At 32.8% G+C, this 26,017-nt stretch overlaps 1 protein-coding gene across 2 annotated transcripts in view; it reads left to right on the forward strand.

The window, feature by feature from the left end:
- EPHA3 (EPH receptor A3) overlaps positions 1–26,017 on the forward strand; it is a 341,268-nt gene that overhangs the window by 314,156 nt on the left and 1,095 nt on the right. For both annotated transcript variants that reach the window (XM_054585243.1, XM_054585242.1), the window contains 3 exons: positions 6,294–6,443; positions 8,128–8,321; positions 20,276–20,431. In XM_054585243.1, the coding sequence (XP_054441218.1) occupies positions 6,294–6,443; positions 8,128–8,321; positions 20,276–20,431 (500 nt within the window). The remainder of the gene's footprint in view (positions 1–6,293; positions 6,444–8,127; positions 8,322–20,275; positions 20,432–26,017) is intronic.

Genomic DNA, 26,017 nt, shown 5'->3' on the forward strand with positions numbered 1-26,017 from the left:
GACTGGGGATCAAATGTCCCTCTCAGGGACATTTATAATTTCTCCTATTCATACTGAACTTCATGTTGCATGGGACACTATGGAATACATTGCTATTTGTAAAATATGGAACAATCTAATCATCTGCCAGCAGGCTTCTTAGAATGTTGACCTTTGGAATATCACAAACATAGGGCAACAAACAGTACACCTTTTACTCATGTTAAATTTTATTTTAATTTGCTTTTGATCTGACACGAAATTTATAGTTCTTTACCCCCCCCACCCATGCTATATTTTAAACATGGTCACTTTATTTTTTATGTTTATATTTTATTATTTATTTAAATGACATTGGAGTAAACTCATAAATAGACATATCTATAAATGTCATATGTTTTCAGTCAGCATATGCCTCACTGCTTAATTATTTTTTATATTTTAAACATTTACTTAGCTTTCTCCTACAGTAGAATGGAGTAATATCCATGTGCATAAATTTATTAAATTTATTAAATTACTTTATTACATATATTAAATTACTGGTAGTGTTTTATGTTGATAAAATACCTGCAACATTAACATTGAGGCACTTCTTATAGGATGCATATTGTTCATAAAGGTAAATAAAAATCTTTATAGCATTCTGAAAATTTTAAAACACTTAATCCATGTGATACTCGATGAGGTATTTTCATAATTATATAGGTACTTTTAAAAATTGATCTTCAGTGATTCTTATATATTTACTACCCTTTTGGAATTAACAGCATTAATAAATATTAGCATGAAGGGAAAGAGGAGGACATCAGAAAATAATATGGTTTTCTAAAGTTGTTATTATGGTATATGTTGTCTTATTTAATATTTACATATATTCTGAAAAACTAAATTTAATATATTTTCCTAAAAATACAGTGCACACTTAAAAATGCTAAAAATTATCAAAGAAATCAGTAAAATCTACTCTAGGTCCATAACATAACCATATTCTGTCTCAACAAAACTGCATACTCCTCAAGAAAACAAGGCTTTGTAAACAGGTGAGCTAAAATATGAAACTTCTGTTTTAAACTCTGGGAAAGCAGAAATGGAGGAGGAAAGACAGTTATTCCTATGGAGTTCCTAGTCAAGTAGGATAATGACACAGTATATGGATCATAGAACGATGGAATAACCAACTTTGCTACAAGATTCTCAAATGTTCTTCCAATGGGTTCACATATGACCAGCATGTTCCACTAAGAATTTTGCTAGTTACAAAGAGCAGGCAGGATGAAAGCCTTCCAAAAAAAGAAAAGCATAATTCAGGAGAAAGGGAATTTACGTCAAAGCAATGAGCATTACTGAATGCGTACTCTGCATGTTTGCCAAGAAAATATCTAAAAAAGACAATTGCTCTTTTGCAATTTCAAATTATAGTTTGGTCACACTAATTTTAATTACAGCAATGGATAGGATTAAAAACTACTTGAATTCATTTTACTGTTGTTGAATATAGAGGATTTGAAACTACAGTTCTGAATTAAAGAGTTTATGATAGCATATTTGTCATAACATATTCACCCTTTCTCAAACTCCATAATGATTTGCTATGTTGGAATCCCTCTTGTAACCTGATTTCAAATTAAGTATGTACAATGAATGTTTATGTTTCTCTCACTTAAAACCTGGATGACTTGATATTACATTTTTTGACAATCATAGGAAAAAAATTATAATATTCTTCTTAGTTTGATTTCTTTTTAGCAATAATAGTAACAAATGTTAAATTTGATTAGTGTTTTGAAGTTGACAATAAGCTTTCCCTTATATCTTCATTTAATAAATTATTTATACTAATAGTAAAGGTGTGTTAATCAATGAAAGAGAATTAAAAAGGATGAAAGCAAACATTTATTGAACATTTTATTAAAATTAGATATTTTATTAGTTTCTTTTTGTATATATGTCTGTTCCCATGACAAAAATTCCCTGAATAATAATGAATTTAATATTCCTTGATCTTTATTCTCTTTCTTATTTCCTCAGTGATTGATGGCATCATTTACAAGATGGCTGACTAGGGGCAAGGGGAGGCTCCTGAATCTATGATTACCACATCAATGTCAGAGCAACACCAGTCAATCTAAAACACTATTTAGAAGCATATAAAGAAAGTTTTCTAATCAGAAAACTGAATGTTCCATGGTTAAAATTCTAGGTTTTAAAGCTAGCTAGCTATCTAGGGGCTTCATAAATGACATTCAGCAAAAACAAACAATACTTTTTTTATTCACACTTTATTCTAAATAAAGATTTCAAAATAACCCCAATTTATTTAGAATGAGTTGTATGAGTATTATATAAGAAGATACGAATTGAGTTTTCTATCTGTAATTAATAAAAATATATTAACTTTTAAGTATATGGACTCATTAAACAATGACATGGAACAGAGCTCAGCCATAAGGAAAAGAACTAGCACACTAAAAGGTTGATCAATGGAAACTGGTAGAAAAGTTAAGCAAACATACAACTTTGCTAACTGATTTAATTGTTAAGCTAATTAAGACCATATTATTTACTACTCTTCATGGGTTTAGAATAACATGTTAAGAATAAAATGAAAAAAATTAAATTTTCTCACTTCTTCATATTTTTCCATAAGTACCTAGAGCTTTGATATAGTTAGGAGCTGGAGGAAAACTTATATTAAAAACCCAAATGACAAACAAAAGGGCATAATTCGCACGTCCAAATTTAGCAAATACTGTAAGGAGTCAATATTGCAATTGACCAACTGTGCAATGTGGCCAACATACTTTCCCAAAGTAGCACAGTAAGCTGAGAGCCAAAATATTTTGTCAAGAATTAGTGCAAAGTTAAAGATAGTATAAGGGTTATTTGATCAGTCAGTAAATTAAAGAAATTGTTACATTAAAAAGTTTGAATTTGTTACTCTAACAATTGTGTGTGTGAGTGTGTTTTTGGCAGGCACATATTAGCACAAGAGCAGAATTCAAAACGTGTTTTTATTAAAATAATTCCTCATACATTTTCCAAAATATATTTCCTATGTGTTTAGATTTTAATATGTTAATAAGATTGTACAGTGAAAGTAAATAGAGAACACTCAATTGAAAAATCATTCTGGAAATAATTTGCTTGGAGCTGTAACCATGTGCGACATTAGAGAATACACTGCAAGGGTTGCAGTTAAGTTATGGGACTGTGGAGAGCACTGCTCTCACTGAAAAGATGGGCTTGGATAGAGCACCAAAGAAACTTCCAATAGCCTGGGTGTCTATATCTAGAGGAGCAGGTGAAAAGATTCTCCTTCCAAGCTTAAGTGTAGGCGTAGCCATGTCATTCCTAAAAGAAAAAAATCACTTTTTAGTATTTTGCAGTTAAAAAAAAATTCATTAAAATATGTTCAATGTTCTCCTCCCTGAAAAAATAGTGATGAATCATTTAAGATGAAACAACTTTGGCAGGTTCCATTTTAATCCTGGTTGAAGTAAAACACAGTAAGTGTTTTTCTGGCTTATGTTTGTCATCAATTTATTGTTTTTTTCTAATCGTTGATACTTCAATTTCATCTAGAGATCTTAGTAAGGTGACATCGATCTGTGCTTTGTATTTGCTAAATAGATACAGAGTTTTCAGCATGGAAAAAATTTCTTTGTGTGTGTGTGTGTGTGTGTGTGTGCACGCCATTTTTTTGTAGCAGAGAGGACAGCTGAGATTTTAAAATATTATCTTCTCTTTGCACCATAAATACAGCTCTGTTTGACTTCTATCAATTCTTAGAATTCTTTAAGGGAGAGAAATTATGCCCAATGGTTCTACTTGGCATATAAAATAGATATTGTTTATTGTTACATGTATAAGTCTGTTTTCATTAAACTTAAGAGATATTATTTAAAATATTGAACCCTTAAAACCCAAACTCAATCTATGCAGATACAAATAAGTTAATTGGGGGAATGGGGTTTAAAATGTTATTATTATTATATTTAAGTTTGAATGTATTGACAGAGAAAAGGGCAATATTAGGCTTGACAACAGATCCTCTAAATTTAAACATGAAAAGAACCTCTTAAATTTTTGTTGAAAAATGCACACTGTAAATAACAGTGAATGAGTGAGTTCGAGAAAGAGAAAAGAAAGGGGAAACTTCTAAGACCTCATGCCCTCTTGTCTGTAAACAAGACTGTAAACATTTTCTCATCTATTTTTCTGGTTCTAGATCATCAGTATTCTAGTGCGTATCACTATGCTGAGTGCTGAAGTGTCTCACACTAACTCCCAAGGCTTTCTTCATCTGGCTCCCATCTCTTCAGATTTGATTAATTTTACTTCATCAATATAAATTGTCAACTACTTTTAGGCTGGACACTTCTCAAGAGGGCTGCAGCCAGTCCTGTTCTCTGTCCTCATGTGTCTACAGTTTCATGCATTTTTCAAAGCCTAGTGTAAGCCCTACCTCTTTCAAAGCTCTTCCAGCAGTTCTCGTCTATGAACAGCTCACTTGTATAAAACCTTCGGGAAGCATCAAGTTTTCTGAGATAGTTAAAATCACAGATAACATTCTCCTCTACAGGATAAAACGCAGTATACCTATGAATAAATTCTGATTTTACCTTTTCTCATACTCACTCATGTATTCCTCCACATAATCTGTACTTTTACACCAGAAACTGTTCTTTCCGAATATACATTTTCCTCCTCTATGTTTTGATTTATGTCATTTCCCTCAGAGTGTGGGAATAGTAAGCTAATGTTTCTTGAAGCTTTAATGTGTACCAAGTACTTTGTTAAAGATTTTCCTAAAATTTGTCATTTAGCTTCACAACTAAGGTTTAAATCCATACTATTACTTTTCCAAATAACAGATGAGAAAATTCAGACAAAATGAGGTAAAATTACTTACCTTCTAAGTTTCCCATCCATTTCTCAAAAGCAATATATCTCCCCCCTTGAGGATCACTTCAGAACCAGCAAATGATATGAGGGGCAATGTCAATGGAGCATATTTGATGAATATGGTGTTGAGATTCTAATGATGTAAATCCTTTTGGAACACCCATTATTTTTTTCTTGTTGCATCAAGTATTGATAACATCTTTTAAAGTTCAGTTTGTACGTAACCCCCCTCAGTCCTTCTGGTGATATTTGGGGCTCAGTGCTCTGCAGCACAACAGTCTCCAATACTGCCTTTCTACCTAAAGTGAGGTCCGTGACCAGCATGAGCGGCATCACCTAGATTTCCTTAGAAATGCAGACCTTGCCTACATTCTGAAACTAATGAGTCAAAATTTCCACTTTAATGACAGTGCACAACAGATGATTCATAAGCATTGTAGAGTTTGAGAAGGAAAGTTTATTTCTCTGATAAGATAATAAATTTTTATTATCCATTTTTTGCATTTAGTTATTCATAATTACTTATTATTCCTATTTTTCTGATGTTTACCAACACGGAGGGCCAGTATGTTATTTATATTTTTCTCACCCAAAATGACTCTCATAATACTTCCCATATGGTTGCTACTGGATACATCTTTATTAAATGTACTTATTAAACTGAGAGCAAATTCCATGGAAGTCATACCTTTATATATCCTATAACTCTCAGAACCAATGACCTTGGCTAAAAAGTTCTGGGAATGTAGTTATCATATCTTTCTGGTTTTTATTGTGCCTACCTGGTATACAAAAGGTACTTCAGATGAAGTGAGGCACTGAATAAATTAATTAAGATAATTGATTAGTGTATTAAAGAGATTTTATTTTGAATTAATTTTGTTAATAAATATAAGTGTCAAGGAATGGCATAACTTCTTTACAGATATTAACTTATTCACATTGTGAACTAAGATTGTATAGTAGAGCATAAATCTAGTTAAATCAATAAAGGTTGATTTGAGTTAGATTCCTCATTCTATTCTAATGTATGGTATTGCACATCCACTTCAAGTCGCTTGTTACAGATGACTAATGTGCCACAGTTGATATAAAATGTCAGTATTTAAGGAATTTTCAAATTTTTTCTTTATTATTTTAAATTCTCTTAAATGAATTGAAAATAAATATTGTAGTAAACGGTACCACTCCTGCTTGTTATTAAAATAGAATATCAACATACATCAGCAGAAACACACATTCCATTTCTGAAGAAAAATACCTTGACAAATTCAGTCAGATTTAAGATTATAGTATAAATACACATATATGCATATATACACACATGTATGTATATATACACACAGGCACACAAAATATGTTTTCATGCATTGATCATGAATGTCCATGTGATTTTATATTCCAAGGGAGGAAAGATTCCAATCCGGTGGACATCACCAGAAGCTATAGCCTACCGCAAATTCACATCAGCCAGCGATGTATGGAGTTACGGGATTGTTCTCTGGGAGGTGATGTCCTATGGAGAGAGACCATACTGGGAGATGTCCAATCAAGATGTAAGTATTTGTAGTCTATGAGTCAGGGATTCAGATTAAGAGATCAAGCTGTGCGAGGAAGCAGAGCATAATGAAACCAGGTGGCTCCCACTGAAATAGAAAACTTAAAAAATGAAATTGTTTCCAAATCTTGCAAGAATATTAATTGAGTTGTTCTTAGGGCTTTATAGTTTTCCTTTAAGCAGGGGTTTAGAACTGAGACAAAAATGAAGACATTTATATTGAAATGTAATGAAATAAATGACTAACAAGATAACCAGTATATATTAAGGAGTGTTTTAAATATTTTTGCTGCACAATTGTTTCTATGTAACATTAGTAAGATATACATGTCTGATATCATTTGTAGATTTAATTAATGCATATGTGCCAACATTTTGTTTACTTAAATATAGTATTTCCCAAATCAGACAAAACAACCAATCCATAATATGTTGTTTCTCATAATGTACTAATGTTGCACATGAATTTAGTCATACAAATTGAAGTATCTGATGAAAATAATAATCTTTAACTCTCTTATAACTGTGATATGATTTTTCAAAAGGATTTTTGTTTTTATAAGTCATGTTTTGCTAACGCTTAGTAAAAGGATGCTTTTGGCACATGGGATCAGCACTCGGAGATTTTTCTTTATGCTTAGCCAGAAACTGTGAGCATGATCTCAAGATACATAGGAAGGAAAGCTGAGATGCTTTTAGTCATTTCCTACTTACCACATATAAAATTGCTTTTAATGTATTTGGGTATAAAAACCTTTTTGTAGTTCTTCAAACAAGCTATTTTTTATAACGGTAATGGGAAAATCAGACTCTCTTTTTCACATCTCTATTTTCAAAATTTTCTCTCTATCAAAGGACCCCAAAATGTCTCTGAACCAACAGCTTTAGCATAGTCTGGGAATTTGTAGTTATGCATGTTCTCTGGCCTTACTCCACAGTGACAGAATCAGGGGTTAGTTGTCTATATATTAATAAGTTCTCTAGATGATTCTTTTTAAAATATTTTATGTATTTATTTTTAGAGAGAAGGGAAGGGAGGGAGAAGGAGATAGAGAGAAACATGTATGTGAGCGAGAACCATCAATTAGTTGCCTCTTGCACGCGACTCTCTCTTTGCAGGGTGATGCCCAACCAACTGAGCCACAGCAGTCTGGGCTCCAGATGATTCTGATACATAACAAAATATAAAATCACTGGTTTATGTGATTTAAAAACACTAATAAATTTATAATTACTTAATTGTGCAACACATGAGCTTTTACCAAAAGACCCAACTATGATTTGAAAGGTAACCTTTTGAACTGTGTTATAAATCAAATCTGTAAACTGTTTTTTTCTGCATTCATTCATATATATTTTCCATAGAAATTTGGATTTCCGAATACAATTTTCTTTATAATCAACTGACTTTTCTGTCATAGAACATTTTTTTAAAAAATTTTAATCTGAAAAGTATCTTTACAAATTCTTCTAAATTTATTTTCTCTCTCTTGACCTTCCTTTATACACATTTCTGGGCATTAATAATTTCTTATGTATTTGATATGCTGTCATTTTTTTAAGCCATTTAAAATGAGAACTTTCTACTTATCTTTAAAATATTCATATCAGTGTGCTCTGTCCATGAAGAAGTAAAAGAAGTCCCACCTTTTAAGTCCTTGGAAACTTTGATCCTTGCACAGGTAATTAAAGCTGTGGATGAGGGCTATCGCCTGCCACCCCCCATGGACTGCCCAGCTGCACTGTATCAACTGATGCTGGACTGCTGGCAGAAAGACAGAAACAACAGACCCAAGTTTGAGCAGATTGTCAGCATCCTGGACAAGCTCATCCGGAACCCGGGTAGTCTGAAGATCATCACCAGTGCGGCAGCAAGGTGACACATTAGAGTTTGCATCCTGCACTCACTCTGAAAGGAATGTATTTTCTATCTCCAAGTTGTTAAGTTTTTGCTCCCACTTCCTGAACTACATTCTTTGATATTTATGTTCCTCGAGTCTGAAGAGACATATGTTTTTGTCTCCTTTTTAATCTTTCAGGAAGAAATCTCATGCTACTTAATGATAATGATGAAATTCCATTACTTTTCATTTCATCCTGAATGGAAGTGAGTCTACATTCAGGCTTGTTGAAGTCTTTGGAAAAATAGGAACCCAGGAACATATAGCGTCTTTTCACTCTCAACTATATAAACAACAAAAAGAGGAAACAAAGAAAAACTCCTGGAGTGGTGAAGAATTCAAAATACTTCCAAAACATTGCATTGGCTAGCAGAACCCCACTTAATTAAACAAATATTTGTTCAACCCGTATTGTATGTCAATTACATTGTTAGCATCTGTCAAGGGTAAAACTAAGTAAAATAACGCCAGCTTCCCAAGAGAGCAACACAACATCAATGCACCACAGCTGTACTGCAATGCAGAATGCATGATGTCTATTAGATTGTATGCATATTCTTCCCAGTTAAGAATCACTGGGTTTTCTTAAGAGTTTCAAAGAATGAAAATTAAAGTATACCTACAAAGTGCAGTAGAAGAAATAGGTAAGGAGAGATTATTTTGTCAGGGCCATATGTAAGAATGTAAGTGTTAATATATTTGATGTTTCTGAGAAACTAAAGACAAAGCTAACTATCTGGTTTAATAATTTGTTTTCTCATTGCATACATAAAATGTAAAAGAAAAATGGTTCTTTTACATATGATGACATTTGAATGAATGGTAAAATTACAGCTTTAGTAAAATAACCTACACTTAATTTGTATACAAATCTGCACTATTAAGTGATATGTATAAATATTGAGTAATGATGATACACTATAGTGCATAGGTAAAAGTGTAATATTGTGCCTTATTGGAAGATTTCTTTTCTTTTGTCTTTTTGAACATCTACTCTTTTTACTGACCAACATTGGCAGTTATGATTTGCATACTGATGGAACACTTACTAATATAATTTATGATAAAATATATGACTTTTTACACAAACAGGTATAATCGTATTGAATATTCATGATCCCATTTTACATTGCATTTAAATAAGATGAATAAGGGAGAATTTAAATCAAAGTCTTAATATCAGTATACAAATTTCATAGATTATTTTTTAGAAATAATATTTAGAAGTTATTAAGACTGAAACTAATGATATTCTTTAGATAAAACTACTTCCAACTTATCATGTAGTGATGAATTTTTGTTCTAAGTTTCAAAGAGAGAGACTACACAGACATGAAAATTTACCTGACAATTTAACAACTAACAGGACAAGAAACTTGTCCTTTCCTGGGCCATGTGGTCCTCATTTTGTATCCTGAAGTTATTTCTTTTCATCTTTCCCTATAGCAATCACAGCAAAAAAGGACATCTTTTCAGTTCTTTCCATATCATGAAAAGACATTTAAAACCATTTCCACAGGATGGTATTAGCCATATAAAGGCTAATTCACGTAATATGATTTAGAGATATTTAACTTAATTTTATGTGGGAAATTGTATTAATAGGAGATCATAGTATGTTAGGGTGTGTCTTAGCATCCCAATTTTAACACATTTCTTAAATTCACTTTTCCATTCTTATTGAAATACCTTTTCTCCTAGTGTACATCATTTAAGACCTGAATAAATTCTATATATTTTATCACAGCACATGTAATATTAGGGAAAAAAATAAGTGTTTTTCTAAAATACACCATCCATTTCGATTGAAAATTATTTTTATATGCTTACTAATTGTCATTGAAATACAAAACAGGGAAGATTGTATCATTATGAATTCATTAGCAATAACCTGAAATGGTCATACAATAATATCAAATCTTTTTTTTTATTTTAGAAAGTTTGCTTTTCCACCTTTGACAAAGATTATTTCATCCTTTTTTTATAACTGATTAAGCTCATTGTGTTTTAGCTTTAATTTGCCAGTGATGCTTTTGCCACATACTTTGTTGAGAAAATACAAGATATCAGATGAGAAATTCTGGCAGAAAAAAAAACAAACAAATAAAAACTTACTGGGGTCTGCAAATGTCCACTCACCCATCTTGTCTTTCCTTCTTATAATTAAAAGAGAGGAAGTGTGTCAGAGGCAAATTCTCTCCTCCGCCCTCCATGTCCAGGCTATTTCTTTCTGCAGTTTCACTGTCATACCAATATGTTCCATTGCACTGTTTCTCAAATTCTTCCGGTGATATGAATCACCTGGGAAACTTATTAAACATCCAACTACCCACATCCATCCCAAGCTACTATTTCAGAATCTCTAGGGAAAGGGACTGAGCGAACTTATCTAAGTCTCATACACATCTCAAAATTAATATCCTGAATGTTTTTACTTTCTCCAGATAACCTCATTGCTCCACTGCCTTCCTCATTTAGTTGAGTTCACCAGCACCTATTCATTTACCCATCAGGATTAAAGCAAATCTTGGAGCCTTTTTATTCCCCTTTACACTTTGATCCTGGTGGTCATTGGATCAACACAGCCAATCTACAAACACTCTCTTTCTACTATAAGCACTCTCTTTCTACTACAAACACTCCCTTTCCACTCTAAACACTCTCTTTCCACTATACTCTTTTCTATACACACATACATTTTTTCTCCTCTGAAATAGACCACTGCAATAGCATTCTAATGTGTCCCTGCTACCATTCTTGCCCTTTTCCAAGCATCTTTTCATATAACCTTCAGAATTTCTTTTGCTCATCTATTCATAACCAATCTTGATTTGCCATTATGCTCAGGAAAAAATCTAGACTCCCTTTGATGATTTAAATTTAAAGCCATGCTTCTCCAATATCATTTCTTTCATTCAAATGTTTATGTATTCATTTTTCAATGACTATTGCAGACCAATCTACTGTGTGCTAGCCATGGATAGAAGCTAGAGAACAGTTAAGAACACAAATATGGTCCCTGCCCTCCTAGAGCTTACATGATAGAAGATGTATAATACACAATAGGCAAGTACAGTTTAGAGGAAGAAAATAAATAGATACTTGTGATAGATAAGGGTGGTTGGAAAGAGCCCTTTGAGGAGTAGATAGTGAGTTCAGATCTTAAGAAAGGAAAAGAATCACATGTTTAAAGAACCCCAATCACTCTCACTTACCCCAAACCCCCTGAAAAGTAATCTTGGCATAGGAATATCAACTGCAAATGAATTTGGAGAGCTCTAGGAAGTGGCAGAATGATAGCATGACTGAAGAGTGGTAGGGAAAGGCAGAGTTACTCAAATGAGCCTATGAAGGTAGACAGAAGCAGGAGCACTTGAGACTGCCCAGGCCATAGTAAGGACTTTGGAATTTGAAATGTGTGAGGAATCCATTAAGGCATTTAAAGCAGAGAAGTGACATGATTTGACTTATGCAACTGCTTGTGGAGGGAGGGACAAAGTGCAAGGACAGGGCTATTTCAACCTTTCAGCCCACGTCACTTTCACTTAAACATTACTGAAGCCACGGTGACCAACATCTAGTTCCTTTAAGAAGATGACGTATTTTAGATATGAAGACAGTAGCAAATGCTGTTTTCTTGGCTTAAATTCTCCTTTGTGTTCTTCTTTCATTCAGGCCACAGCTTCTATGTCTTATGTTAGTTGAGGCTTTCTCTGGCGACACAATTTAGAGCTTAATACAATTATTTTTTTACCGGGCATCATATTTTTTGTGTGTGTGCTTGTTAAGTATTCATTTCCCCAATAAACTCTAAGCCCTCTGAGATCAGATACCACACTTCTCTTGTATTACCAGTGCCAGGTTGATAGTGGAAACTCAGTATCTGTTAAGAACATGAGTAAATATTTGCTAAAATAATAGTGATTTTCCATTTCAGCAGAACCACTATTTTTAGAAAAATATTCTAGTTTTTTTTTTCTATTCATTATACAGATTCCAACAGACCTTAGTCATGAAGTAAAAATGCTTACCATTCCTCCTCAGCTAAATTACATGTCAGTGTGCCTTTCTGTCAACTCAGTTCCAGAAACACCGCTCAAAACACACTTGGCAACTGTCCAAATCTGAGTTTGTGGATGGCACTAAGGATTTAAATTATGAATGCCTTAGTTAGTTGTATCAGTCTGTAGAATTATGCCTAAAAACAACCTTCAGCAAAAACAGTATTAGTTTAGCATTTTTATAGGGGTGATGTTCCCGGAGTCTCCCTGAATATAGTTAGTTTTATGGTAAAGCTTATTTCATATACTAATAGAGAAATCGTTCTATGTGTATAGTTTTACTTTTCAATTATCATAAGAGTTGGTGATTCCTAACAGAATCATTCCCAAAGAATCTTCCACTGAGAGTGTCTTCATAAACATTAGTGCTGAATGAGTAAAGGTGTATAAATAAAGGATCAGAGTATACCAGATCAAAAACATAACTTAGATGCTCCAGAATTGGCGAGAAAAGAAAGGAAGTTACATTAAATGTTGTTATGTTCACTTTTAAGTAATTGATTTATTTTGCAAAAAGTAGAGAATTGGTGAATACATGTATAATTTTCAAATTTTTGTTATACATCAATATGAAGCTGCAAGTGTTTATTCCATGGTATTTTGTGCAAGACATTGTGCTAGGGCCTGTGGTAAAAATATAGATACAGCATTCAACCTCCTCCCTCAACTGCTTGCATTTAAATATGGGAATAAAATACATCTTCAGAATTACTTTAGCACTCCCAGAATATGTAATTATTGGAGCTAGAACACAAGGTGTTCAGTAAGGTGAATTCAGAAAGTTTTACTGAAGTATTTAGGACATGGTGACTAGTGAGACGCACAGAAGACAGAAGTACCAGAGAGTGCTACTAGGTTCTGAACAAGGAGGACGTGAGGACGGTGCTCTTATGGACGGCAGGAGGGGGGGCAGGTTGAGAGGCAGAAGAGCATTCTGGGTGCAGTTAGCCCGAGTCCTTCGAGAAGTGGGAATTTCACATCTCAAGCAGGGGAAAACAGTAAAATTAAATCTATTTAGGCACACAATTTAGTACATTCTTTGTATGAAAATAAAAAAAGAAGCCACAGTCAGAAACATGTTTAACAGGTACAGGTCTCTGTCTAGTAATGCTGGTTTTCACTACTAATATATCCATTTTTATTTTTCTAAGATTATTTTATTTCTAGATAAAGCTTTCATATTACATGGATCATCATTAGACTGTAATATATGAACCGTGGATGGTGTTGGTTCACCTAGGTTGATGCTGAAATATTCCTCATGCCAATCTACCAGCCTGCACTTTTGAATTTCTCTTTGAGGCTCCTGATATGCCCTGGGTTCCAGGGATCGTTCTGAATCCTCTAAATGCTTCAGTCATTTAGTCCAGAAGTCACTAACTCAAATGTCTATAAGAGCCAAGAAGCTAATTGAAATTTGTATGTAATAGGGGATAGTGGTAGCCAGTGGAGATTTCAGGCTTCTTATGAGGTGATTGGAGGACCAGACAATGCCAGTGGATGGCAAGCCAAGGGGAAAAAAGCAGGGAACATGAGCTGACATTTCAGAACATTATTCCACTGAACAGACTCCCTCCCATTCAGAGAGAAAGAAAATGGTCTCAGTTTAAAGTTTCGAAGTACAGTACCTATTATAGAGCAGAACAATATGAAATGACAGGCAAAAACAGAGGAATGAGATTTAAATGACTACAGAAAACCACAGCTCAAGAAATTAATTTTCTAAAAGTGGACAGAATGAACTGTTATGAAAAGCTGCAAAAGGTTGAGAGAAGAAAAAAGGCAACTGAGCAAAAGCCTTTCAAAGAAACAATGAGAAGGGCATCAGCTTCTTCTTAGAGAATTATTTTGATTTTTTAAGAGTAATAGATGAAATGCAAACTCTTAAGAGGTTTAGTTATAATTAGATGATGAAAAGGAAAAGGCAATGTGAAAATAGTTTTTTTGAGAAAGTTAGAAAAAAGTATATAATCATAGTGTAGATGTGTAAAAGGATAAAAATGAATCTCCCTCACTTTTTTTTTAAGAATTGAAAAAAAATTCCTCTTAAAGGAATTCTTGATAAAAAACAGTACATGGTAAATAATAAAAAAATGGTCTTACACCAAAATCTTTTCTCTTAATTTATAACACATTCTTTGTTATACATAAAAAACTAGAAGTCCTCTCTTAAAAGAAACTATTTGCAGAATTAGTTTTATAGTAGAACTTCTACTTTAAGTAAACTGATTCAGTTACTTTTATGAATGCGGGCTAAATTAAAAATTGAAAAGGACATAATAAAACATTAGAGATGAATTTGTCTTTATTCAAGCAGTAAGATACTCTCTTTATTTTTGGATATTTATATATAAAATGACTTGTTCTTTAAAATTATAGAATTTTTACACTTCAGATCATTGGCTTTCTTCAATATCAGTCCAAATTTATGAAATCTAAATCCTTGGCATAAAGGATTAAACAATACACTCAATATATTTAGAATGGGATTTTAAAAAGAAGGCAACTAAATTCATGGCATAAAGACTTAAATAATATAAATGTATAATATATTTAGAATGAGATTCTGAAAACTCATCTATACTTAATTTATTTGAAAGATATTAAATATATTGTTTCACTGCATTGATCACTAAGTTCGCAAAGATTTATTGACTTGCAAGATAAATAGGAAAAAATAAGCAATCTCCCACAATTTACCTCTTGATAGCATTAAATTATCATTAATAAAATGCTTCTGATCTCTGAGAGTACATAATATAACTCTTTTAGAGAATAACTGCTGTTTTGATAAATATCCTTTAAGAGAATTCTAATGACCAAAAAGCTTGCTGTTTCTCCAGATGACTTTGACCTCCAATTCTGAAACTGACAGGGTGACATTCCTCACTGAACAAATATGATACTGAACTTTCTACAGGGAAGCAAAGAGATGCTAAATACCCAGGTGATCTCTTTATTTTTAAAGTTAAACATCAAAGTAGGTAATTTTCCCACTGGGAGGAATTAAACGAGATATATAGCTATAACTGCTAAAATTTTTGCCTTTAAGACCTAGAGATAACTAAAATAAACACAAGAACTTTATGTCTCCTTCCTGAGTCATTTACATACTTAATCTACTGTTGGGAAAATTATTTTAATTGCTGATAACAAATTAAATTTATTTAATCTTATCTGAAATTTTAATGTTAGAGATAAGATCAAAGTCATTTTAAATCCACACTTTCAAAAAATGACAAAACAAGATTCCCCCTGAATTATAGCTTCATCATTTGAAATAATTAAAAAACACTAAATTATAAAAGATATTGAAAAATTATATTGCAATTTTCATGCAATAATAAAGGTAGAAATAATATTTGTTTTAAGAGATTACTCTTTAGAGTTAATATATTTCTGAAACTATTTACAATTACAGAAAAATGTAAATAAATATAGTGGTATAGCATATATCTCCAATATTATTGATATATATTTCTATACTCAGTAAACATTTACTTATTCATTCAAAAATTTGTATTATTATTTTAATACCTAAAAATAAAGCCCTTTGTAAACCAAAAGGAGTCTTTATATGCTACAAAAATATAACTGAGCATTCATTCCTAATGGTTTAGAATTATGCACTATGAAATAAGATCATTATGCAAAAATATTCTTGGTACTGGCTAACGTTACTTATTGACATTTGTTTCCCAGTATCTTGGGCTAATTGGTATGAAAGCATTTACAGATAAAATAAGAGTTGATGGGAAGAAAATATAGGTGTACCTCTTTAATGTAACAGTATGAATATCCATAAAAGAGTAAGTCAAAAACCCAAATAAAACAAGGAGAGAGAGAAAAGGGGAGGAAAGTTATTTTTTGCTTCCCTTGAGCAAACATATAATTTCCATGATTTCTTTTTAATGACTGTGGTCTGTGGCCAGTAGGTACTGATTTATGAAAAGCTGTAAAAGATCAGGTGGAACTCTGCAGGACATCGTTTACAGCTGCATGGATTGAAACCTATCTAATTTGTCTAGTAAAAGTGTGAGCTCACGGTGCACATCACCCAGTCTATAAATTTCCCCTTCAGACCCAATGTCTGGGGCTGGGTCTAAAAAAACGCCAATGCCTGCAGCTGCTCACAAAGCCCACATTCCCTTGGTGTACATGAAGAGACATCACAGGCTCTTCACAGTGAGAGACAAATTCCTATCCATTGATAAACTCTCCAGATGTCCTCTCGGAGGAGGAAAGGAGCCAATTTTATTTGAATTCCCCAGAGAAATCCTGGAAGTGGAAAAATGATACTTTGCAGGGCTGGTTATTCTGAGGTCACTGGCATTAAAATTAGGTCATTCTTTTTCTTCATTGTACTTTGATCCAAGTAATAAACAGAAAAACTCGGTTGGGGTCACTCTAATCCCTAATCCACACATCCTGTTCTATTTCAATCTGTTTATACTAATTTTCTCTAAACTGTTGTTGAGTCTGGCTATAGTGTTGGATTTTAAAGTACAAACCATTTTGTACTGAGAAGAAAAAATTCTGCACTTTGTTATTAAGCATGTTTCATAAATATTCTGAATAAATGTTCTGAATATTCCTAATATCCAAGAACCCATAAATAAAAAAGTATTGCTATTCATGAAACCAAGAGTTGACAACAGTTGACATTAGAGCCCATGTACAGCTACTGTAGAAATCCAAGCAGGGGGAGCGGGAGGGATGTGCATGTCTTGTAGATATTTTAATATATCATTGTCTTCTTTCTAGGTCTCATTTCATTTTCTTTATAAAATTTTCCCACACCTGATCTAATATTATTTCTATCAATTTTTTATTGATTCAATGACTTTTCCAATGAATCTAATGTTATACCTAATTCTGGCTAGTGAGAAAGGCCGTTTCACCCATTCGGGCCATGCCAAAACAACCCCAAAATATCATGTAAGTCATGGAGCCTGGGCTCCTTAATTTCTTAGGAAAAAACCAAAAACAAAATGCTAACAATTTTTAAAATAAATTCTAAAGAAAAAAGAGATTTTCATTTATTAAAATAAACATTTTTCTTTATCAGATTATTAACTTAAAAGAATCATAGAAAATTATTTTTATATGTTACATAGAGAATAATTTATAAAATGGTATATTTATATTTTGTAGTGTTTATATTCCTAAAGGAAAGAAAATTAGTCTTTTGTAAAACAATGCCTATGTTTCATTTCTACTTTTTAAAAAAAGGTAACCTCAGGGTTAAATTAAACTATAACACATGAAGGTGATAAATTTTATAACGGAAAGTTTTAATTTATAATCAAAATGCTTGAGGTAGAGAGGATTGAAGTAGAGTTTAGGCCAAGGGAAAGAAAATTGAAAAGTCTTGCACTTTCAGCTCTCCTCCACTTCACAAACGATTATGCCAGGGAAGGAACTATAGTTTTGACAGAGAAGGAATACATAGGCAGAACTAAATTGTTACATTGACTTTTTTCCCTTAAACTCAGCATTAAAATTTGACTTTTTTTTCAAATAAATTTATCTCCATCAAAATCCAAACAAATCGTTAATTTGCATTCCTCTTATGTGTCCCCAACCACAGGACACATGTCTACAGCATGATATAAAATTTTTCAGATTTTAAAATCTTAACCTCACATTTACGCATGTCTCATGTCAGCAAGGGAGTTGAAGAAATATCATCAAAGTAATAGAAATCACCCAATTAAAAATTCCCTTGAAATGCAGATAGAATTGGCTTTTATATGGATTTGCTTACAGAGATATTTTCTCGTGAGAACATAAGATTTTACCACATACCCTAGATGATAATCAAGGCTTGGTATTCATAGGTAAAACACTATACAGTATAATTGGGTCTGGGAAGATCATTTGCTGTTATTTCATGCTATTTCTGAACATATTGGAACTGGTACCTTGAACTAAATTTGTTTCTAAAATAAGGGTAAGTGCATGTCAACATATTTTTAATTTGTTTTGGTGTCTTTGAAAATTAATTCTGAACGTTGAATTTAAACATTTCAAATGATGAATCTTACTTAGTCAAATTATTAATTTTTTATATATATGAAATGTGAAGCTCTAATTTAAAAAACACTAATATTAAAAAATGTAAAATAATTTTTAAAATTTTCAAAAGCTCACTGCTGATTAAATTCAACTGCAGTATCACAAAACATGAAAGTTTCTGAATGATAACTCTGAAGAGGTAAAAATCCAAATGTATACTCTCAATTATAAGACAAAGATTAGGTTATGACACTTTGCAAGAAAGTATCCTGTTCAAAATGTCCATGGAGACATTTGGCCCACAGCAAAAAAGGCCTAGAAGTTTGCTGACAATTAATGCACTATGCATCAAAAAGATCCCACCCTCAAATTGTCCTCTGTGCATTTCTCTAAGAAGGACTTTCTTCAATAAATACAGTGAATATAAATCCTGCTCTCCTGCATGACTCAAAGCCCTGATTCATCTACCCAATCTCATGTTTCATTAAGAGCTAGGCTACTGAGGTAAGAGGTGGCAATACAGCCACAACACAATTATTTGACCAAAAAAAAATGATAGTTATTTTTAACATATTAATCCTGTAAACTAAGAGTATAAATAAACATTATGGGTTATTTGAACCCAGGGACTTTTCTAAGAGGAAAGAATAGCAATACAATCAATTTCCACCTGGTGATTGGTCCCACTCTAATGAGTTAAAGGAAGATTAAAGAGGTCACTGATAGCTGAAAAAACATAACCCAAGGACAGTTCACCAACACACAGCTTCTCTGTGTTCTTCATGGATGAAAATATGATCTCTTTCATTCCTTTTACATCCCTTTGATTCACTATATTACAGTTGGTAATAGATTTATTCGTTAGACCTGTAATTATATAAAACAATCCTAGACATTCTTCTTAATGCTGATTATATTGTGCAATATAAATCACCGTAACAATCAGTCAATCTCTCTCTCTTTAATTTTATTAAATTTATTGCAGTGATATTAGTTAATAAAATGATCTAAGTTTCAAGTGTACAATTCTATAATACATCGTCTGCATTTTGCACTGTGTGTTCACAACCCAAAGAGAAGTCTTCTTCCCTTACCATATATTTGACCCTCATTACCCTCTTTTATCTCTTGAGCACTCCCTATCTCTGTGGTAACCACCATACTATTATTGTCTGTGTCTGTGCATTTTTGTTTGTTTTATCATCTTGTTTGTTTGTTGTTTTCTGTTATATATCCCACCTATGAATGAAATTATATCACGCTTATTAAAATAAGTCATATGAAAAGAGTCAGCCCCTTTTTACTATATGTCATCTATCTATCATCATCTCTCTACATATAAAGGTACATGTATGGTGAATTCTATATAGTTGTATATAATGAACTCTGTTCATTATATTATAATGAAGTCATATTGGTGTTTTCACATATGTGAGGATTTCATTGCTTACTTATCACTTTTTCTCCATTTCTTTTGTAAATTTTATTTTTAATGACATTTGTGACATTACTTAAACCTGTGCTGACTTTATATCCTGCTATAAGTATAGTTTAGGTTTTTTCAAACTCTCTTTTAGACAGTAATCTGTACAATGGATTTCATACGGAAAGCCAAACCTCACATAACGTAGACAACAACTTATTTAGTTTGTCATGTTTGGAATACTTGTATCCCAAAATAAGACCATGTTTACTAATGGTTAAACAAATTAAATTATTAAAGTATATATGGAGATACTTATGCATTTCACTGGCATAGTTTTAGCGATTTAAAATGGTTTCAAATTTTGACATACAGCAACTCTGCTGACTCCTGATGTCTCCCCTTTCGGTGTTTTCTTTCCTTGCAGGCCATCAAACCTTCTTCTGGACCAAAGCAACATCGACATCTCTACCTTTCGCACAGCAGGTGACTGGCTTAATGGTGTCCGGACAGCACAGTGCAAAGAAATCTTCACAGGCGTGGAATACAGTTCTTGTGACACCATAGCCAAGATTTCCACAGAGTAAGAAAAAGCTTTTAAGAAGACTGAATGATTCTAAACTTTTATTGAACATATATGTTTTGGACTAATGTATTATCAATATTACTTGAACCTCTGAGGTACTTGCTGTCTCCTATAACCACTGATCTTGATCCTGAGTCCTTCTTTCTAAATGACATCTTTTGGACTGATATATGTTAATATGTTTTCTTCTCTCACAATAGGTGGCTTCACTGAATTATGACTTCCTTCAGATCGACCAACAGATACATGTCTATGCCTAACTTCACAGACCCAAGCCCCTACATTGAAACATAAGCAGATATAGTGTGATGATTAGTATATTCCTGAATTTTTTATTTTGTTATTTTTAACAAAACCTAGCCTCTGTGGAAATGGAAAACTGAGAACTAAGTGGAGAAGCTGATATATAGGGAAACATGCTAAAGTAGTTTTTACAGCTATGAAATAAACATAGCATCATCTATTATTAAGTCCATGAAGGATATCATGCTTGAAAATTGTTACAAATAGGTTTAAGGTATTACTTTACTGTTTGTCCTAAAAGGTTTACATTTGGTTTGGAAAGACAGAGTATGCATAATTGATATGTTTCTGTGTGAAAAGCCAATGATAATCAAGTAAAATATGCAATATTTCTTACACAGGGATATTTGGATAATAAAAATATTTTGATAAGAGAAACCCGTGGGCTTAAGGAAAGAAGGTTTAGCAACTGGACCCATTGAATAATTCATAACATTCATCTTCATCCACAAGACATGGTAATTGGGAAGTGGTAGTGAAGAGCTAGAAGTCATATTCTTCATCTCTCTGTAGATTAAAGCCAATTTACTTTGCTTACTAATATAATCTGCATCATTTCTTTCCCTGAAAAATGACTTTTTATGCATTCCCATGAACATAGCTAAAAACGGCTTTCTCAGACCTAGATTACACAATTTGGTGTGCTACTCAGCTGACTAGAGCCCGAATCTCTTAATTCTAAATCCTCAGGAGAAAATTCTGGTGAAGTCAATCCTGTTTGTAGATGGCACCTTCAAAGCATTGTTTCACTTTAAATGACTGTTTATGTTCAAAAGAGGAGAAGGAAGATAGCCTGAACTTGGCTCTAGAGGACCTTTTTTAAGGCTAAAATAGAGAACTGTTTCAAAAATAAGAGCTTTTGAGTTGGGCAGATACAGCAAAGCTTGTACACAGTTTTGTGGTTTGGACGGTTTGGAAACTCTGTACATCTTCATTTCAGAGTCTTCTACCTTTCGTCTTTGTTTCTTAAAACAAAACTATTGCCCTGAAATTCCTTTTAGTCTTAATCTCATTTATTTAATATTTGAATATTTAAATGTTGCTAAATATTGAAATACTTTCATTGTCACTCTGTCAGTCATTTTTAAAAAGTCTATACACAGAGCTACAGATAAGCTATCAAAAAGGGATATGCAGTGTAATTAATAAAGATATATAAGTGCCTAATCAATAGGTAAAGAATTTTACCATTCATTGTATAAATATTCCAGTCAGAATCACAAGAACTCACAAAAGGACTTGATATATTACTAATGAAGAGGAGAATTGTTTTTAAGAAATAAGCTTACTCTAGTCTATTTAACCTGTGTTGGCATTCCTGTTTAGAAAGAAATGCTCTGTTTGGTGAATAGATTTCTGACCCAATCGACGATATGCCTTGAATTTTATAGCAGTTATTTTGATTGGACATAATCCCAGGATATATTAATATAGTTAAATATTTTTATAAATTTTTATTTTAGTAACATAAACAGCCAGGGTTATGACATGCAAAACGCTTGTTTTAGAGCACAGAAGCATAGGCGAGAACAAATACAAAGTTGAATATTTCTGCACCATTGCCAGATTTTCAAAGGCAAAGTTATACAAATGTTTATTCTTAATAAAATATCAACATTCATAGCTTTTAGATAATGAAACTGTAGTACCGAAGTGGATGAGGCAGAACATTGTTAATATGATTAGCTGCCAGCTCACAATTTAAATATAGTCCTACATTATAAGCTGTAAATATGCTAAGTGGCAGCATTTGTTACATTTCCAAATTAGCAAGATATTTGTCTCAATAATCTAGTGTTGGATAGTAAACTCTTTTCCACTGGTTAGAACATTTTCAGTTTATTATTATTATTATTATTATTATTATTATTTATACGATCTGTGAATGTACATTAAAGATGAAAGCTGACTTTTCCTGGGAGACTCTTTCAGGTTTACCCTTTACACAGAGGCAGATAGTTTCAGATCTCTCTGCATTTCAAACTTCACAATGTTCTTTCTTCTGCCCTTTCTCTTCAATTCAGGGACAACATAGAATTAAGATATATTTACCTAAAGTTCCTTGAGAACAATTATTTCTTAGGTCTCCTCAATGAGTTTATACTAAAAAAATAAGAATTTATAAAACCATATACTACATTAATTATTTGGGTAATTTTAATGAGGCGCCATTTATACCTCAAGTGTTATAAAATATTTATTTCAGTGTTGGTCTTTTTTTCAGACTTGGGCTTATTGTTTGAATTTTATTCCTTTTAATTCTTATTTTCTTTGTGTCATCCAGATTCAGTTCAGAAGTGATTTCCTTGATCAAATAACTCTAGAGATCCATCTAGAATAAAATAGCAATACCTAAAAAAAGGGGGGGATATTAAATTATTTTTTTCTATCCAGGCTATCAAATCACAAAAATAAAAGTTCAACAGAGCTTCAAATAAATACTAACTCATTCTAGTTAGTTTAGGGATATCATTATATGGAAGCTACTCAAGTCATCTAATTTTCAGATGATATACAGAAAATATCCAATTTTATTCTCTAAACATATTTTAAAATATTGTTTATAGCTTAAGATGGATTTAGGAAGGTTAATGTGAGAAAAGAAGAGAGAATGAAAGAGGGCAAGAGTTTCTATGGACTATGGAGAGAGGATGAAGTGTGTGGAATGAATATCAGGCAGATGAATTGCTACATGTCATTATCCTGCACCCTTGGATGCCATTTTCAAAGCGCCAACACCTATCCCTTTGCCTTTGAAGTACTGGATAGTTCATTAACCTCTGGTGTCAATCCCAAGTTGTTCTTTAGTCCTGAACTTTTCCACTGCCCTTCTGAATAGGGTGGTCAAAGTCACATAAGCATATGAAGAGTGTTACTGAGACTACATCAGCCGATGTTTAGAACAACTTTGGACATGTCCAGGGAGTGGGTCAAAGATATTTTGGAAGGGATAGAGACAGTAAAGAGTACATAAAACCCATGCTAAAGCATAACCTAAAGGGATAATTATCTTTCCAATATAATTCTTGGCATTAACCATTAAATTATGTATCTCTTTGCTTCTATTGGGTTTCTGGACATGGAATCTGAAACAATTTTATGAAGATTTCTTGAGGAGTGTGTTTGGAACATACAAGTACATCTATAAGGAAGTGATGAGGAAGGATTGGGCTGCAGAAGGCACAGCCCTTCCTATCGAAGCAAGAGCCCCAAAACTTCAGAGAGTTTTGTTCACTCTTAGCCTCTGGGTTTTTTCCTAGCTGCTGAGGTACAGGTGATACAGAGAGAGATGGCGCTATGTCATACTACTCTGTCACAATGCTTAAATTTCTCAAAGAGCTCAGGAAATTAATACAATACCTTGGAACATATTTTTTCTCTGCTAACTATAATTATCATTTCATTTTCTGAGCTTATAAAGAAGAAAAGCAAGACATAAATATTAGTGAGTCATTAAATATATAATATAGAATTGGAAGAAAAATTTTAGGAGAAATACAAAAAGAGTAAGATATATTGATTTGTATACATTGATATCTGCCCTGTTTTCTGGCTCTAGATTCGTAACTTGACTTTGTAGTGAAATGTTTGTTATTCAATTAATGTAAAGAATCAAAATCCAATAGAATACACTTTCTTAAAAGCAGGGGTCAATGTAAACAGCCTACATTACTCTAAGTGAGGTTTTCATTATGCACAGTTACTCGGAGAGTGACAAACTTGCTGTCATTTCCCACTAGCCTTCCTGGTGAAGCAAGGCAGGTGAAGAATATGATCAGAGAGGACCTCAGGCAAAATGCAAGTTGGTCATAGAATATTTATCAGCCTCTTGAATGGCAGCAAAGAGGTGACCTGCAGGTCATCAGAAATTTCATTACCAACTCAGGTGATAGGAGAGCAACCAGTCTTGGTTAACTTTGTGCTTCTTAAATGGTTACCTATTTTGTGCTTGTATATTTATATTGCTTGGGCACTTACTTTTAAAAGAATCATTCTTCATTTCTATGTAGTTAAACCTCCCAATTTCTCATTCTTTCTTTTAGGCTCAATATAAAGGAGCCCTTCTGTGTGTGTGTGTGTGTGTGTGCGTGCGCATGTGTGTATGTGTGTGTTTTTTTGCAATTCTCAATTTTCCTGGTGCTCCTTGACACATGATACTTTATTCCTCTGTCAACTTCCACAGATAAACATATTTTGAACTATTGATTCATTCTTTAGTAAGGATATATTGAACTCCCACTAAATGATAACCATTGTTCAGAGTATGGTTGATAAGCAGAGTATAAAACGAACAACAATGTCTGTTCAAGTGGAATTTACCTTCTTGAGGGACAAGACAGAAAATAAAGAAAATAAATCATAAAGAAAGGCAATATGCTGAATGGTGATAAATTGCTTGGAAGAAAATGAAACAGGAAAAGAAAATATAAAGAGGAGGTATGACTGCAGAGAGGTTTTACAATATTAAATAGAAGGCTCAGGAAGGTCTCCTGAGATGGCAATGTTTGAGTCGAAACCTGAAAGAGGTGAATGTGGAACTAATTACTTGATTGAAGGGTATTTAATTAATGATTTGCACATGTTTATATAACTCTTGTTTTTTCTTAATAAAATTTATTATGTTCTTATAATTATTCTAATACCAGACTTTTGAGTTTAAACTATTTCAAATTTAATTACTTTGATAGAGACAACTTATCATTTTCTACTTTAAAAAATATACACCTAAAAAAATTGTTTTACTTATCTATGACTAAAAAACAAATTCTTTCAAAGCTTAAATGTTAGCCCTGGCCAGGTAGCTCAACTGGTCAGAGTGTAGTTCCAATATGCCAAGGTTGTGGGTTCAATCCCCAGTCAGGACATGCACAAGAATCAACCAATGAATGAATAAATAAATAGAACAAAAAAATGTTATCTCTCTCTCTCTCTCTTCTCTCTCTAGGAAGCAATACATGAAAAGAATGTTTAAAGTTAAAGGCTAAACCATCAATTTTATTATATATCACAATGTCATGGGCTATGAATTTGAACAGAGCTAAGCATGTAATTTTTTCACTGTAGTGTCAGTGTTGACTGAAGAATTCACCTAATATGAATATGGTCTAGTATGGAGGGCTCCAGATGGTTTCATTCGTAACCATTAAATTATCTTCCTGCTACACATAGCTACATAGCTGAATCTGCAGACTAAGAGCCCTTTCACAGGACCTCTCCAATGTCTCAGGGTAGTCAGACTTCTTATGGCAGTTTGAGACCCAGAGGGAGTGTCTCAAGAGA

Source organism: Pteronotus mesoamericanus, unplaced genomic scaffold (assembly GCF_021234165.1).
Source record: "Pteronotus mesoamericanus isolate MK-2021 breed Mesoamerican mustached bat unplaced genomic scaffold, CSHL_Meso_final contig_82, whole genome shotgun sequence".
Taxonomy (NCBI): Eukaryota; Metazoa; Chordata; class Mammalia; order Chiroptera; family Mormoopidae; genus Pteronotus; species Pteronotus mesoamericanus.